The 17,907-nt window shown below is 36.0% G+C and overlaps 1 protein-coding gene across 2 annotated transcripts in view; it reads left to right on the top strand.

The window, feature by feature from the left end:
• LOC127985410 (collagen alpha-1(XI) chain) overlaps positions 1–17,907 on the top strand; it is an 87,061-nt gene that overhangs the window by 21,616 nt on the left and 47,538 nt on the right. For both annotated transcript variants that reach the window (XM_052587415.1, XM_052587416.1), the window contains exons 3-5: positions 5,584–5,797; positions 6,780–6,942; positions 17,609–17,740. In XM_052587415.1, the coding sequence (XP_052443375.1) occupies positions 5,584–5,797; positions 6,780–6,942; positions 17,609–17,740 (509 nt within the window). The remainder of the gene's footprint in view (positions 1–5,583; positions 5,798–6,779; positions 6,943–17,608; positions 17,741–17,907) is intronic.

Raw genomic sequence — 17,907 nt, 5'->3', positions numbered from 1 at the left:
CACACACACACACACACACTCACACATAAACACATGCAGGTGCACCTGTTTACTTTTCTTCCCCATCTTTCCAGTGTTTGGGCTGCTGCTGTCTGTTCAGAGCACACAGACTCTCTGTCCTCAATAACTCTTTCAGAAACTCTTTCATCCTCCCATCCTCACAGACATTCTGGATAATCTATTTAGGAAGATGAGAGAGATGACTCAGTGTTCTGTTAATGTGACCGCATTGGGCCAGAAACGCTGAGCCAATGCATGGTCCCGTTGCATGTACAAATTTATTTGAACATTTTAACATAATTTTTTTTAAATTGTGATATAAATTATTTAATTGTAATTTCATTAAATTTAATGTCATTAAATATTTGTATAATTTTTTTTATTTTATTTTTGGCCTTTATTCTATCTGTCGCTCTCTGACCTGTCTGTGTGTAAAAATAAATAAATTAATTAATTAAATTAATTAATATAAAAAAAATTAATAAAATAAGATTTAATTTAATTTAATTATTTTATTTTTGGCCTTTCCTGTATATGTCGCTCTCTGACCTATCTGTATGTAAAATAAATTAATTAATTAAATTCAATGAATTAAGATAAAAAATTAAATAAAAAACATTTAATATAATTTAATTTACTTTTTTTTGGCCTTTACTCTATAAGTCATTCTCTGGCCTTTCTCTGTTTAAAAATAAATAAATTAATAAATGAAATTAATTAGATAAAAAATAAAATAAAATAAGATTTAACTTAATTTAATTATTTTATTTTATTTTTGAACTTTCCTGTATGTGTCACTCTCTGATCTGTCTGTGTGTAAAATAAAGAAATAAATTCAATTCAATTAATTAAGATTAAAAAAAAAAAACATTTAATTTAATTTAATTTACATTTTTATTTTATTTTTGGCCTTTACTCTATATGTCGCTCTCTGACCTCTCTGTGTGTAAAATAAATAAATTAATTTAATTTAATTGATTAAGATAAAAAAAAATTAGATAAAAAACATTTAATTTAATTTAATTGACATGTTTTATTTTATTTTTGGCCTTTACTGTATGTGTCACTCTCTGAACTGTCTGTGTGTGTCTGAGCACCTCTTCACTACACAGTGGGCCGTAGCCACAGTGCCCTACACTCTCCTTTTGGCAGGGACTCTGAAAATCTGAAGAATTTGATGGAAGGAGGGAGAGGAGAGGCGAGGCAGACAAGGAAAGAGATGCAATACCAGCATTATGAGACTAAACTAGATGAGACTAAATCACACCGACTGTGTTCCAAACTCTAGTATGCTGCCTACGTAGACAGTATTTCTAAGCTTCCTAAGTCTGTTACTGCTACAAAGGCTTTTCTAAATATATATATAGCATATACATACAGTATAAAAATACTTAACGGCCCAATATTTGCAAAAAACTAATGCATCATATAGCAGTTTTAAACTATTTTAAAAAATAAAACAGTTTTATGTCTTACATTGCCACTATATGTATCTTTCTGCTTAATGAAGTTTTAATAAAATGTGGACTTTTTCTAGGTGTTCCCTTCCGTTAAGCTTCATCCAGCAATGTCTGCCCTTAAAAGGCATCTGAGTATAGTTCGTCCAGTGTTTACACGTTTGTCTATCTATTCAAAGCAAATTCGACTTGTAGCTGACTTCTGTTGCATTTGGTTTCTGCTGAATATGCTTGCTCATTTTTTTTGTCTTAATTCTAAAAAAACACATCCCTTCGTAACACATTTTACCTTTGAGGACGTCCCCAGCTGTCCCTAGAAGGGAGGTTTTGTCAGATTGAGCTCACTTCTGGGGATGATTTTGTCCCTTAAGTACAGCTAAGAAAACACACACGCCTGACTGCTTGAGAAATGTACAGGGTGAGTGAAAGCATATGGAAGAAATGAATCATCTGTCGCTCCAAATACAATGCATCTGTTCTTTCTCTCTGTACACTTTTGACTTAGATGCTCAAGATTAACTTCATGCACACACACACACACACACACACACGTAGCGGACTAAGAAAGGCTCTCTTTGCCAAGAAGTTCCTTTTCTTACTCTTCATCTTTTCTTAACTCCTCCTCCTCATGCATACCCATAAGGCCATTGTCTTCCTCTTCCTTTTGTGGCGTGTCTCCAGAGTAACAGAGAGGGGTCGTAGGTCACTGGAGTTCTGGTGATGGTTTGTAAACCTGCAGGAAACCTCTATCAAGATGTCCTGAACAACAGAGCCAGATCACAACAGTACAGACAGAGATGATTGTTCTAGATTTAGACATAGATATATTTCAGACTCTAAAGAGGATATGCTCCAAGTCTGGTCAGATTGGCTGATTTTAAAGGGGCTTTGAGAACTTGGCCAGGCTCGAAAACCAGTTTAAAGACCAGTAAGGGGCTAGACTACACTGTAAAAAGGAAATTAGTTTTTCACAGATGTAAATAAAACAAAGCTTACTGGAGTATGTTTTACAAGAAAATACTATTTTAATCTTTCTGCTTCAAAATTTCACATTTAATACTTAAAAAAAAGATGTTTTAGAAAATGTAATTATAAAAACTTGCTTTAATCTAAATAAATAAATAAATAAATATTTCTTATGTAAAGTTTACTTTTTTTAAGATACAAAAATATGATAATTCATTACATTTAATTTAATTCAATTTTATTTTATTTTAAGATATAACCAATTGAATTTTATTTTATTTGAAGATATAACCAATGGAATTTTATTTTATTTTATTGTCAGTGTATCAACTTTTTATTTTCAAACATTTTCAAAATTTGACGTTTTAATGCTGATTCTAACTTATTTTAATCTAATTAATTAATTATAATTATTCATAAAATAAAGAAATATTTATGTATCCATTTATTGATTTATTACTATATAAAACAAAATAAGATAATTTATGATAATTGTTTTTTGTATTTTAAAATATAACCTTAGGAAGCAAATTTATAATTTAATTTAATTTAATTTAATTTAATTTAATTTAATTTAATTTAATTTAATTTAATTTAATTTAATTTAATTTAATTTAATTTAATTTAATTTAATTATTTTATTAATTTTTTTTTAGTGTGCCACTATGTGTAATTGAGTGTGTTAATTTCTGTTTCTTTATAATTATTTATTATATTTACTAGCTTTTTTTCAGTGTAGTAGCTAATTCACATCTTTTCAGTCATACTAATGGGCATGACCAGCAGGATGATCTATAACAGAGGATCTTGAAATCAGGATTCAGGAGTAATGTGATTCCCATGCGTCCGTAGACTCCAGCATTCCTTTAGGATTCTGCATAAAGACCTCTTTCTGATTGGAGGGGAAGGGAGAGATGAGACCGTAGATATGACGTCCTCTCTGAACTCTGGTTTTGTTTCATATTGCCCTGGTGACGGGCAGACCTCGTCTCCGGAGTGATGGCCCTTAGCTCTTGCCCTTTGACCTTCAGTCTTTAACACAGGAAACCAGGACAAAAGCATCTCTTGTGTGAAGCTGGTGCTTGTGTGAGCATGTAACAAACCTCATGAAATCATAAAAGCATTATGTAAAGTTACATCACACACATGCACAGATAGATAACTGCCTCCCTTGGATTTAAGAAATTTCCATTTCAGTCAGACGTTAAATCTTGAGGTTCGTCTGGTGGCTTTATTTTTTTGACATTCATACACACAGTGTGTGAAATGAAGCACTTAATGTAAACGAAAGCAGAAACGAACCTCTCTGTTCTTGTTCTTGGACAGCTCCGATTATTAACATTCAGAAATCTGTGCAGATCAGACCTCAAATAACCTCATCAGTGTTTTATGAGGTTTTTAGAGATGCAGACTGTCTGTAATGGTGTGACTCGAGCAGAATCACATCTGAAGACTCAAAAAATATCCCCAGACATAAACAGAGGAAAAAAGGAGGAGTTAGACGATGGAGACGGGATTCCAGGAAGGCCGTTGTCTGAGAGTTTTTAGTAACATGTTCTCTCTAAATCATTAGAAACTTTGTGAAATCCAGTACTGGACTGTAAACCTGTGCCGTTGATCAAATAATAAACACTAAACACTGCAGCAATCATCAGGTGTGTTTACTGCACTTATGTATGGATAACATGAAAACTCACTTCCTGTCCAAGATTTTCCCAGAGGTCTTGTCGAAGGGCATCTGTTTGGCACATGTTGTGTGTGTGAGAGAGAGAAGTCATGTCTGTTCTTCTCGTTTTAGAAGGAGACTGTTTGATTTCGCCCTTTTTTCCTTCTCTTTATTTGTTTTTTTCAAAGTTTGACTGGACTTAAAGTTCAGTCTTAAAGGAACAGTTCACCCAGAAGTGTCAATCTAAAAGCTGCTCTTTTCCAGACAGGAACAAGGAGTTTCAAGCTTCATAAAAATTACCAAAAAAAAGGAACATAAATGTCTTGTTTGCTGTCAGGATAAAATGCAAATACATTATCTGGTTAAAGGTGCTGTCAGAAAGTTTGCATTTTTAAGCAAAAAAAAATTGGGTCTCTAGGATTTGTAATGTTTTTAAAAGAAGTCTCTTATGCTCACCATAGCTGTATTTAAATGTGTATACAGTAAATATTAGTATTATACAGTATAATCTGCAGTGTTGTGAAATATCATTACAATTTAAAATAATTATTTTCTATTTCAATTTATTTGAAAATATAATTTATTTCTGTGATGCAAAGCTGATTTTTCAGCATCATCACACACACATGATCCTTCAGAAATTATTCTAATATACTGATTTGCTGCTCATGAGGCATTTATTGAAATTATGAATGTTGTAACAATCTTTTGTAACTTAATTAATGTCTTTACTGTCAGTTTTGGTCAATTTGTTGCATTCGTGTTGAATGAAAGTATTAGTTTCTTTCAAAAACAAAAAAACTTCCTGACTCCAAACTTTCTTCTGAAAAATATAGTGCACAAATCAAATGGACCACTTTAATGAAAATGTAATGATACTTTACTGGTGTTTTTGGAGCTCGATAGTCCTCATTCACTTTCATTGTGTGGAAAAGAGTCAACTCTGAGATTCCCTAAAAACAGCTCATTTTATGTTCCTCACAAGAAAAAAAGTCATAGTCTGGACTGGTATTATGGTGAGTAAACAGTGACAGAATGTTCATTTTTCATTGAGCTGCTCCTTTAAGAATGTTGCCGTATATTTTCCTCTCTGTTTGTACTTGTGATTCTCTCTCTGTTTGTTCTATCCACCTCTCTCTGCTAGATGAATTAGAGTAATAAAATGTCTTTTAGGGAACAGCTGTTCTCCTCATTACTCTGTCCATCTCTCTCGCTCTCTATACTCCCTCCTAGAAGATCCAAGACTCTTATCAACACACACACACACACACACACACACACACACTGTTACAGAGTTTCCCAAAGATGTGCCAGAGCTCCAACCGTTTTCCATTCTGCTCTTGTCCATGTCAAACACTTTATCTTTGTTACCTGTCAGCATCTGTCCGCTCACAGACGTGATGCAATGCTCTGTCACACACTGTCCTCAATATTTTGTGCCAAGTAAACCCCCTAAAACACTGGATTTTCAAAAATAACTCTCTCTCTCTTTAGCGTCCGTGTTTCCTGAGGACTTCTCCATCTTGGCGACGGTGAGGCCGAACAAAGGCAGTCAGTCCTTCTTGCTGTCGGTGTATAACGAACAGGGCATCCAGCAGCTCGGTCTGGAAGTGGGACGCTCTCCTGTCTTCCTGTATGAGGATCACTTGGGCAAACCCGGCCCGGAGGACTATCCGCTCTTCAGAGGCGTCAACTTGGCAGACGGAAAGTAAGAACACGTGCACAAGCTGTGTATTGATCATTTGAAATATGGTGTGTGATTTTGACACGGTATTTCACTGTCAGGATTTATTTTCTTGACACTGGACACTTTAGGGCTGGTTACGTAACGTGTGGTTAGGATTTAGTGTGTTTGGTTTTGATGTGCGACATATTTAATCTATCACACTGCTGTAGAGCCAACACCTGCACAGGTGAGCAGACACAGGTGTGACGCCCTGTTTGACTACATAAACACTGCAGAAACACATCAATAACACATGTGCAGATGGGACACTTCGGGTGGATAGATAGATAGATAGATAGATAGATAGATAGATAGATAGATAGATAGATAGATAGATAGATAGATAGATAGATAGATAGATAGATAGATAGATAGATCTATGGATGGATGGATGGATGGATGGTTGGTTGGTTGGTTGGGTGGGTGGGTGGATGGATGATAGATGGATGGATGATAGATAGATGCATAGATAGATGGATGGATGGATGGATGATAGATAATAGATGGATACAGTAGATAGATAGATAGACAGATAGATAGACAGATAGATAGATAGATAGATAGATAGATAGATAGATAGATAGATAGATAGATAGATAGATAGATAGATAGATAGATGGATGGATGGATGGATGGATGGATGGATGGATGGATGGATGGATGGATGGATGGATGATAGATGCATAGATAGATAGATAGATGGGTGGGTGGATGGATGATAGATGATAGATGGATACAGTAGATAGATGGATGGATGGATGGATGGATGGATGGATGATAGATAGATAGATAGATGGATGGATGGATGTATGGGTGTGTGGATGGTTGGTTGGTTGGATGAAAGATAGATTCATAGATAGATAGATGAGTGGGCGGATGGATGATAGATGATAGATGGATACAGTAGATTGATAGATGGATGGATAAATGGATAGACCCTGATTGGTGCGTGTGTTTCTGTCAGGTGGCACCGTGTGGCGATCAGTGTTCACAAACAGAGCATCACTCTGGTTTTGGACTGTAAGAAAAAGGTGACACGGACGTTATCCAGAAGCCCTCACCCCATCATCGACACTAAAGGCATCGTGGTCTTCGGGACGCGCATCCTGGATGAGGAGGTGTTTGAGGTAAGACGCAGCTCCAGAGTCTTTCCTACAGAATATTAGTCAAAAAGTTCTTCACCTCTCCTCAGAGCAGGGATCCTCAAATCTGGGGCACGACATCCACTTTTCTAACCCCAATCAAACAGACCTGAGCATGCTAATCAATGTCTTCAGGATCATTAGGAAATCACAAGTATGTGAGATTGATCAAGGTTGGAGCTAAACTTTGCAGCCCATTGGCCCTCCACGACAAGATTTGAGGAACCCTGCCTTAGAGGCTTCTTCATTGCTCTTTCATGGGTTATCAGTTTGATGAGAGTAAGAACTGAGATACAGTACAAGATATATTTCATTTGAACTGGGCTTCTTTGGACTTGTTGTCAGGGTCTTTAGCAGGGATTTGTGGACATGTGTCTGTGGTCTTCACTGAGTGATGAAATGTTTCAGCATCTTTCTGTGACTGTGTCCAGTGGAGATGTGAGAAAGGAACGTGTGCATGTTTGTTTAGCACCTAGTTGTGGTTATGTAGTGCTAATGTAAGATTGTAGGGTTAACCTGTGGCACAAGGGTTTATAGACTGTCGTGTGTGCTTGTGTGTGTGTGTAATGGTCAGGTCTACCATAAATGTTTAAAATAAGTATACAGTACATGTGCAGTGTGGTTAGGCTTGTATTTGGTCAGACTATATTGCTCAGAAAGATATGTCATAGTACTCATGTTATTTCTGCAGTCAGTGTGCCCTCTAAAAGACATAGTGATAATTAAAAATGAGATGGGATAAAAAAATATATATTTCAGTTCTTTTGTGTTTGCTCGCAAAATGTTTGCATTTTCCTGAGAAATTTTAGTTTTGCTTGCAAGACTTTTGTGTTTGAATTAATATGAGGTGGTGGGAGGAAAAAGGATATTTGTGTTTTTTTGTAAGAAATGCAACAATTTTGTTAGCGAAACCAAATATTTTGTGTGTAAAAGCAAAGTTTTGTAAGTGTATTGCAAATATTTAGCAAGAAAACGCAAAGTTTCTTGAGAGAAATGCAATACATTTGCGAGAGAATGCAAATATTTTGTGAGAAAACGCAATGTTTCTTGAGAGAAATTCAGTACTTTTGGGAGAGAACGCAATTATATTGTGAGAAAGCGCAACATTTCTTGTGAGAAATACAGTACTTTTGGGAGATAATGCAAATATTTAGCAAGAAAATGCAACGTTTCTTGAGAGAAATACAATACTTTTGTGAGAGAATGAAAATATATTGTGAGAAAACGCAACATTTCTTAAAAAGAAACAATACTTTGGCTAGAGAATAAAAAAAATATTTAGGAAGAAAATGCAATGTTTCTTGAGAGAAGTACAATACTTTTGCAGGAAAATGCAAATATTTTGTGAGAAAATGCAACGTTTCTTGAGAAATACAATACTTTTGCAAGAGAATGAAAATATTTTAGAATATAATTGTTTTGTTATGTTAGATTAGTCAAAAGTTAAGACGTTTTTGCACAATATTGGACAAAAAAGCAAAATAAATAATGCAGTGCAGTATGCAGGAAGCAGTTCTTTTTATAAACACATGCAAATCCAAAACATCTGAGAAAACTGAATTTTTGCTGTTTGTTTAATCTCAGTGTCTTGATAGCAAAAACTGAAGGATTGTGGGATTGGAACGGTCTGTCAGTGGATGTGAGTCATTCAGAAGGACTGTAGGTAATGTTAGTGTTCATCCCGAGGGTTTTGACCGCAGACGCACAGGGTTCATGGAATGCTGATGTGTCTTTAAGGTTTGGTCTACCTTTCTGTTTGAAGTTCAAGTGTTTGGAGAAAATGGAAAGAGGTGCGTGTTTTTTTCCACAGAGCGAGACACAGAGTCACCACAGAACCTTAACCAAACCCCTGTCGTATACACACAGAAAATATACTTCATATTTCATTTCAGAGCCTGCACGTGTAATTCAATTCCCTTAAATGCTGACACATTTTACTAAGATAAACAGAAAGAGAGAGAACAAAAGACAGAGAGAAATAAGAGGGAATCTCAAAATCAAGAGAGGAAATGAACAAAAAGCATACATTAGATGTTGTGTTATTTGCATTAAGTTGACCTGTTGGGTTTATTTGGATTTACTGTAAGTGCTTAAATTTACCTAGGTGTTTCTTTAAAATGATATAAAATACTGCATGTTCCAAAAACTGTGTGAGCTTCCTACTTAGACAACTTTTTTTTTTTTTGCATCATAGTCACACTTTTTCTAATTATACCTTTCATTTTGGATGAAATCGACAGCATGTATACTTTATAGATAATACAATCCCAGAATGCATTGGGATGAGCTCAGTGATTTCAGCCGACATGGCAGATGAGTCATTTTAACTGTAAATAATAAACTTAATTTGTGGGGCTTTAATGGAAAATACTGATATACTGTTAATAGTTCTGTTTAGTTAAAAATGCACTCAATATTTAATATGTTTTCATACTCATTTAATGCTACCATCATAATAAAATGATAAATGATGCCCTTTAATTGTAGCAGAGAGTTTTGCATAGGAAAGCACTGTTTGCTTCATTATTATTATTATTATTTTAATGTAAAAACTAAATTCTTGCCTTTGTTGCACAAATAATTACAAAGAAACAGCAAGTAACACATTAAATGTGACATTTTGAGGTGAAAATATATATATTTTTTATAGTGAGTTTCTGCACTGTAGAGCATTCTGAATGTAGACAGTAAAGTCTCCTGCAGCATCTCACTGTTATCAGTTTTAGGTTTGTATCAGATGGAAAATATCTCACTCACGGAGGAAAAGGTGATGTTTTTGTGGAAAGTTCTGGTAAGAATGAGGAGTTTGAAGCTCATGTCTCATGACATCATTGAGGGGGTTTCCACAGCACACGTACAGGTCAGCAGAAGTGTGTGTGTGTGTGTGTGTGTGTGGGAGAATTTCTCAAATCTTACAGACGTGTGGTTGACATCAGCATGATTCACATGTCACCCATTGCACTCGTCTGCTTGATCTGTATCATCATTCTGTCTAACCTGACTGAAAGAGAAAATGAGAGAGGAAGAAAGGTATTTAAAGAAAGAAATGCTGAATGTTTAGAGTTTCTCTTTTAAAGAAGGACAACAGCAGCTCTAAAGTCAAGAGAGATGACATGACATAAATCTGCATTCACTACACATTTAACTTCTATTATGTGCTGCATTTCTGAGTGGAATGAAATATTGTGTAGAAAATAAAGTGGGCGGGACTTAATAGTCAGGATGCATTAAATTGATCAAAAGTGACAGTAAAGACGTTATGTTGCAAAAATTCAACATGGTTTGGTTTTTCTAAAATTTTATCAAAGAACCCTGAAAAGAATTCCGCAAAAATATTAAGCAGCACAACATTATTCAACATTGATAATAATAGGAAGTGTTTCTTGAACAGAAAATCAGCATATCAGAGTGATTTCTGAAGGATCATGTGACATTGAAGGCTGGGGGAATGATGCTGAAAATTCAGGAATTTTTTTTATTTTAAAATAGTTTGAAGAAAAACATTTATTTAAAAATATTTCACAATATTACTGATTTTACTGTGTTTTTGATCAAATAATTGCTGGCTTGATTACAATACAGTAAGAGACTTATTTCAAAAATGTCCAAATAGTCAAGTAAATTACATATTTGTTTACATATTTTGCCATTCAATTGGGTGCTGCTTAAATTTCTAATTGCACATTTAAATATGATTTTGTATGTAAATAGGTGACTAAACTTTCTCAGGCTGAATGAGGGAGAACATTAAAGAAACACTGCACAGATTTTTTGGTTCAGTAGTTTCCGGCATTCCAAATTAAACTTTATAATGGTTCCTCGTGAAAACATAGTTTAAATAATCCATCATTCAACGCTGCAGTTAAGGAAGCTGAACATTTCAAGACCAAGAAACTTTTGCTGTAGGGCCAGATATGGCATTATAATCAAATGGAGAAGTGAAAGGGGAGTTGAATGATGGAGAAAAGGAGAAATGAAGGAGTGAATGCTGACGGAGGGTTGGTGGACAAAAGGAACGCAGGGAAAATGCAGTGGTAGACATGCTTGTTGCTTTTGGCAAAGATCTTAAAGGTCTCCAGACGCTGCCACTGTGTGTGTGTTCACGTCATTGGATGGCTAGGTTTCTGTGGTTGGTTTTTTTGACTCTTGAGAATGGCCAGACACTGCCTGGATCTGTGTGTGTGTGTGTTTGTGTGTGTGTGTGAACACCGTCACACGTGTGAGCGTCTGCATGTGGCGACTGCGGTTTCCACACGGATATTCCGTCGCTCTTGTGGAGCGTTTCATGCAGCTTCGTTAAAATCTTCCGCGATCGCTCCCACAGCGTGAGTCCGTGTTCTAATGCGGATCACATGCGGCCTGATTCCCGTGTCTTGGGCTGATGAGGTCATAAGCAGCTGCGATTATGTCATTTTTAAACAAACCTAATAAGTACAAGTCCTCGAGGTTTGAAACTGATTAGACCGGATCGAGTGTGTCTGTGTGGCTCAATCAAACACAAACTGTCATGAACATGTCTGGGTCATATTAAACTCCAAAAAACTGTTTTTAACATGTTTAACCTTTTCTGTATATACAGAATTACACAAAAGACTGCCATGAAAATTATGTCACCGTGCTAATCCAGAAATAAAATGAAAAAAAAAATGTCAAAAAAAAAAAAATGTCAAAGACCTATCATACAGGTTTCATTTTCTTTAAGCATCATATGTAAGTAGTATTATTAAATTTGAATTTGAATATATATGTGTGTGTATGTTATAGAGTATAATATGTATGTGTATACATTATAGATTATAATATGCATCCTTATAATATTATTATAATTCTAATAATTGTATATGTATTATTATATTATTATTGTGCCTTAATTCTAATATTATTTGTATATACACTGTTAATATATATTATTTAATATTCATCAATGTAATAAAAACATCCTCTCACATTCAAAGGCTTTTATTGCAATCAATATATAAATCATATATATATATATATATATATATATATATATATATATATATATATATATATATATATTATATATATATATATGTATGTATTATATAATTTGTGTGTATATAAAACATGATGTATAAATATAAAGCATATGTATAATAATATGTATTTTAATAATATTATACATTATAATCCTTGTAATTTCTGTATTTATAGTATTATATAAATAAGAGAATAATTTAATTAATAATTTATACAAGTGACTACAGCTGTAGTATGAGTCAGACATGTTTTAATGAGATTCATCCAATGCGTGTGTGCAGTACATGCACTTGTGTGTGTGTGTGTGTGTGTAAACATGCAAAATGAAATATGGACAGAACGAGGAATCGAGATGTTTTCAAGTACTGAAGGGAACGTGTTGTACTCTGGGCTCCCTACCAGAAGTAGTCTGGGATCCTTCCTCCATTTTTGTTCATTTGCAGCAGTGCTGTATATCGCCCCCTTCTGTTGACTGGAGCCATTTGAGACTAATTTTTGTTAGAGTGTTGTTTTGAAACATTTCAAAAGTGTCTATGTGTGTGTGTGTGTGTGTGTGCAGTGTTTTGGCTGTGCACGTCACCACAGGCAGCTGCTCAAACAGTTAGTTCAGACTCCAGAGAGAGATGTGGAGAGCTTTTGGGGAAAAAGACGCTCGTATTTCAACGCTGCTGACAATGCAATGTCTATTATTCTCTCTCTCCCTCTCTCTGTCCCACATTAATGTGATCAATTTCTCTCAGACACACAGAAATCCTAGAATAGATCTCCGTACACCTCTGTTTCTTCTTTCCTCTTGTCTGTTCTGCTCCTCTTCTCCTCGCACGCTATGCAAACAGAAATATTGTGTGTTCAAATCTGGAGTAATGTGGAAAGTCCAAGGGATCGGTTTACAGACCTGATTTATTCCCGTTTCAAATATTTGCAGATGACGGAGAAATAAGTATTAGAGAAGACAGCCGGTTCAGTTTGTACTATTTTTAGATTATGAGCAGAAGAGGATGAGTGTGATTAATAATAGCTTCAAGGGATTATTGTATTGTCTATGTACTATGTATTGTCTAGAACTGCCAAAAGTTTTATTTTAAGGTTAGGGCTCATCTGAATGTGTTTGATGGTGGTGAAATAATAATTAAAAGCTTACTTGTCAATGTAATTTGCTTCGGATAAGAGCTTGTGCTCAAATTAGCACTCAGTGACTATATTTAGTTTATGTTAAGAATAGTAGATTTGTCTGTGTGTGTGTGTTGGGCCGGTTTGAAAGGGTTGAAGTGTGTGTGGATTAAGCAGACTCTGGATTTTGGATCTGAATCTGGTGTCAAGTTCAAACACATGTTTACTCTGGCAAACAATCCAGAGCAACAGCCAGCGAGAAATGACTACAATCATTGTTCCTACAGTAAAGCTTTAGGAAAATGTCACGAGGGACAAAGAGAACAAAAACAGGGAATGAAACCAGGAAAGACACTGATGCTACTTACACTGTTTTTTTTATTTTTTTAAGAAGACTCTTATGTTCTCCAGTGCTGCATTTACCTGATAAAAAAATCCAGTGAAAACAGGAATATTAAGAAATCCTATTCCAATTTCAAATAGCTGTTTTTTTATCTAAATATATTTTAACATTTAATTTATTTCTGTGATCAAAGCTGTATTTTCAGCATCATCAAGGCAGTCTTCAGTGTCACATGATCCTTCTGAAATCATTTTAATAGGCTGATTTGTCAAAAACAGTTGTGCTGCTTCATATTTTTGTGGAAACCATGATGCTTTTTTTTTTTTTTCTCGGATACTTTGATGAATAGAAATTTCAAAAGAGCAGCATTTATGTCATTATGTCTTTACTGTCACTTTTCATCAGTTTAATGCATCCTTGTTGAATAAAAGTAATTTTTACAATAAAAAAAGCCAAACTTTTTGTGCAAACACAAGAACGAAATGCTAATTTCATTTTACATGCATTTTTGAATATAAGCTATAATTTAATAATCTAATTTGCAGGCACTCATTTGCATGCAAAGTACATGCATAAAGATTCATAATGCAGGCCCATCTGTCTCATTAAAACAATTATTGTTTTTATTAAATTAAAATCTGTGTTTTTTGTTGTTGTTTTTTGTTTTTTATTTTTACACAAAGTGTAATATAATGCTCCATGTTGCATTTGTTTATTAAAAAAATATATATATTATGTCTCCTGGATTTCCCATGTTACGTTATATGGCTAAAGGTAATTTTCATAAACATAATTCAGTTCAAAAGAACAGCATTTATTTGAGATAGAAATGTTTGTAATGTTATAAATGTCTTTACTGTCACTTTTAGTCAATTTAATGCATCCTTGCTGGACATATTTTGCTTAAAGCAGAACTTAAAGCATGTTACCCTGCACCAACGTTTCCCTGAGAACAAAAGTACCCATAATTCTCTCTGTTATGCAAGCTCTGTGGAGCTCTGTGTTCAGCTGTTTGCTCGGCTCCAGAAGCGTTTTGTTCTGCAGTATTCTCTGTGGCTCTTGTGTTTGCTGTGCTGACTCTGTCTGGTCACTCTCTCAGCCAAATCTCCACACGGCCTGGAGAGCCTTCTGCACGACTCTCTCTCTCTCTCTCTGTCTCTTTGTCTTGTCTTTCCGTGATGATTTCGATCTCCTTCATTAGATAATCTGTTTGTGTGCTCTAGTCTCTTCATGTTTGACTCTAAACTCGTGTCAGTTCCAGACATTCATCTTCCTGAGTTCACACTCACTTTGCACACATTTTCTCCGCCTGCTTGTACAAGTTTCCTCAGATCGCTGTGGGAAAAATGTGTATTAGTGCGTGTATAACAAGGAAGAATCACCGATTAGACTGATATATGAATCTGACTGGTATAATAAATCAGTGCCATTTAGAAACGGATTGAAATAATAGTATTTTGAAAGTGATGATGCAATGTCAGCTCTTGAATAAATCACGCTTTATTAATTCAGTTGCACACACACACACACACACACAATGAGTGGAAAAACTCTTAACCCTCAAAATGAACTAAAAATATCACTTCAATTAAAAATCGCTGAATATACCAAAACCAATTGCTGTTATAAACACTCTAACTATAATAACAAGCATTAACAATCAACTTGGCAGTGCATTATGGGAAAGAGTCATTTGTTCATGAAGCAGATTATTGTGGTCATAACTGAAAGGATTGTGTATGTTTTTGTGCATGTGGAAATGAGAGAGAAATGCTCACAAATTATAGTAATTATGGACAAGTGGATTATTGTTTTGCAGTGAGCACATATTGTAAAGTCAGTCAAACACGAATTACCTTTTCAGATGGTAATGGAATGTTTCTCTCTCGTAGTGTGTGTGTGTGTGTGTGTGTGAGTGTACAGGTGCTGGTCATTGTGCCCTAATTCAATCAGACAGTTTTGGCGTCTGCTCAGGTTCTGACTCAACCCTCTCCTCCCAGACTGTGACCCACTTTCACTGTGTGTGTGTGTGTGTGTGTGTGTTTCCTGTCCTATTGCAACAGGTGTTTCATCCCTTTTCCATACTGTATTCATTATTTTTTCAAAACCCATGGTTATTGAATGAAAGGACACAGCTGTTTCTCTCCTGTTTCTATGCGTGCTTTGAATTTTAGATCAATTTAACATAATGCTGTTTTGACTCTGCTTCATATGAAGACTCATCATATTTGTGCGATTGTTGTAAATGTTTCTTCATGCATTAGTATACAGTTCAATGGTAGGTTTGGCAAACCAAGAACAGCTCTTATTCTTTTCTTCTGTTAACAGTTCTTGGACCTCTGCACTTTTCCAAAAACTTACGAATCAGTCTGAGCAGTTGCTGAAGTAATCGGACTCACTTACTCAACTGCTATATAAAACGAGAATGACTAATTATCATTTCAATCATCATTTGGCAACATAATGAGAACAGAAACATTTATGAATAATATTTACATAATTAATTATATTCAAATTTATGTTTTAATGAATTATAACTAGGGCTGCACGATGTGTCGTTTAAGCATCGATATCGCGATTTACGATCCCACTATAGTCACATCGCAGGATGTGTGATGTAAGCTGTCGTAGTTGATCCGTTATTCATTAACTGTACGGGCCAGCTGCTCCCCGGCCCTTGACGAATGTGATTCATGGATTAAAGGCAAGAGAGATTGCGCGCGAGAGAGAGAGCGAGCGCGCACAAGAAAGAGAGAGAGCGCAAGAGAGAGAGCGTGCGAGAGAGAGAGCACGAGAAAGAGAGAGAGCGCGTGAGAGAGAGCGCGCGAGAGAGAGAGCGCGCGAGAGAGAGAGCACGAGAAAGAGAGAGAGCGCAAGAGAAAGAGAGCACGAGAAAGAGAGAGAGAGAGAGCGTGCGAGAGAGAGAGTGCACGAGAGAGAGAGAGAGAGCACACAAGAAAGAGAGAGAGCGCAAGAGAGAGAGCGTGCGAGAGAGAGCGAAAGAAAGAGAGAGAGCGCAAGAGAGAGAACTTGCGAGAGAGATCGCGCGCGAGAGGGAGAGAGCGCGAGAGGGAGAGAGCGCAAGAGAGATCGCGCGCGAGAGAGAGAGCGAGCGCAAGAAAGAGAGCGCAAGAGAGAGAGCGCAAGAGAGAGATCGCGCGTGGGAGAGAGAGCACGAGAAAGAGATAGAGCGCGCGAGAGAGAGCGTGCGAGAGAGAGTGCACACGAGAGAGAGAGAGAGCACAAGAGAGAGAGCGTGCGAGAGAGAGTGCACACGAGAGAGAGCACGAGAAAGAGAGAGAGCGCAAGAGAGAGAGCGTGCGAGAGAGAGTGCACACGAGAGAGAGCACGAGAAAGAGAGAGAGCGCAAGAGAGAGAGCGTGCGAGAGAGAGTGCACACGAGAGAGAGCACGAGAAAGAGAGAGAGCGCAAGAGAGAGAGAGCGCGAGAGAGAGAGACAGAGGGAGAGAGAGGGAGAGAGGCCGCACGCTCACCGTCTTCAAACAACACGAGCGCTGTCTTGTTCTCTCTCCCTCGCGCATATTAATCAATTGACACGATAGTGTCGATGTTTAAATCATTTAAAATGAGAATGTATGCTCACCCCATTTTTATTTGCAAGAAAAATTTGATTAGATTTCATATCGCAATATATATCGCAGAAAAATAAAATATCCCAATGTAATTTTTCCCCAATATCGTGCAGCCCTAAAATCAATTAACATTATTTTATAAATATATATTTATAATTAATTCATTAATTGTGTGTGTGTGTGTATATATGTTATTTTTTTATTGCTAAAATGATAGTACATTATTATGTAAATTATACGTTATTATGCATACATTTTTGGAATTATATAACTTATTTTTATCTAGCTCTTTTTTGATACCCTTGCTCTTGCTGGCTCCTTAAAACATTATGGAAAGTAAAAGTAAATCACAATACTTAGTAAATGTTAGTAAATTGTAAGCTGTATAAGATGTAACTCTTTATTAAAGGTGCATTGAATGAACTGTACTTCTTTCCCTCACAGCATCATTGTCATTTGCATCAAATGAGTGGGAATTATGCTCGCTCTGCTGGTCTTATTTGTCTCTTACATGGCCTGTAACAAGCACAAGGATGTTTCAGTCCTTCATATTTGTTTGTGCTATTTTTACAGAAGTTCTAACAGTTGATTTCTTTGTTTCCAGGGTGACATCCAGCAGTTGATGATTGTATCGGACTATCGCGCTGCGTTTGATTACTGTGAGCACTACAGCCCCGACTGTGAGGTTCCTGCACCTGAACAGCACCAGAACCAAGACCCAAACACTGATAAAGATGTAAGTTCATACAGTATACTGTTCTTCCTCCAAGATTCATTCTCTTAGAGCTTGAAGAGCATTGAGGACATTCCAGAAAAGCTCTGTACAAAGCCAAACCAGCATAGATGCACCTCTGTTGAACTCAAGAACATCTTACCAAAGCTCTTTTAAATCTGAAAATCAAA

The sequence above is a fragment of the Carassius gibelio genome, chromosome B21 (assembly GCF_023724105.1).
Source record: "Carassius gibelio isolate Cgi1373 ecotype wild population from Czech Republic chromosome B21, carGib1.2-hapl.c, whole genome shotgun sequence".
In the NCBI taxonomy this organism is placed as follows: domain Eukaryota; kingdom Metazoa; phylum Chordata; class Actinopteri; order Cypriniformes; family Cyprinidae; genus Carassius; species Carassius gibelio.
Note: the sequence above shows the minus strand (reverse complement) of the source record. Positions and strands in the feature narration are given on the sequence as shown.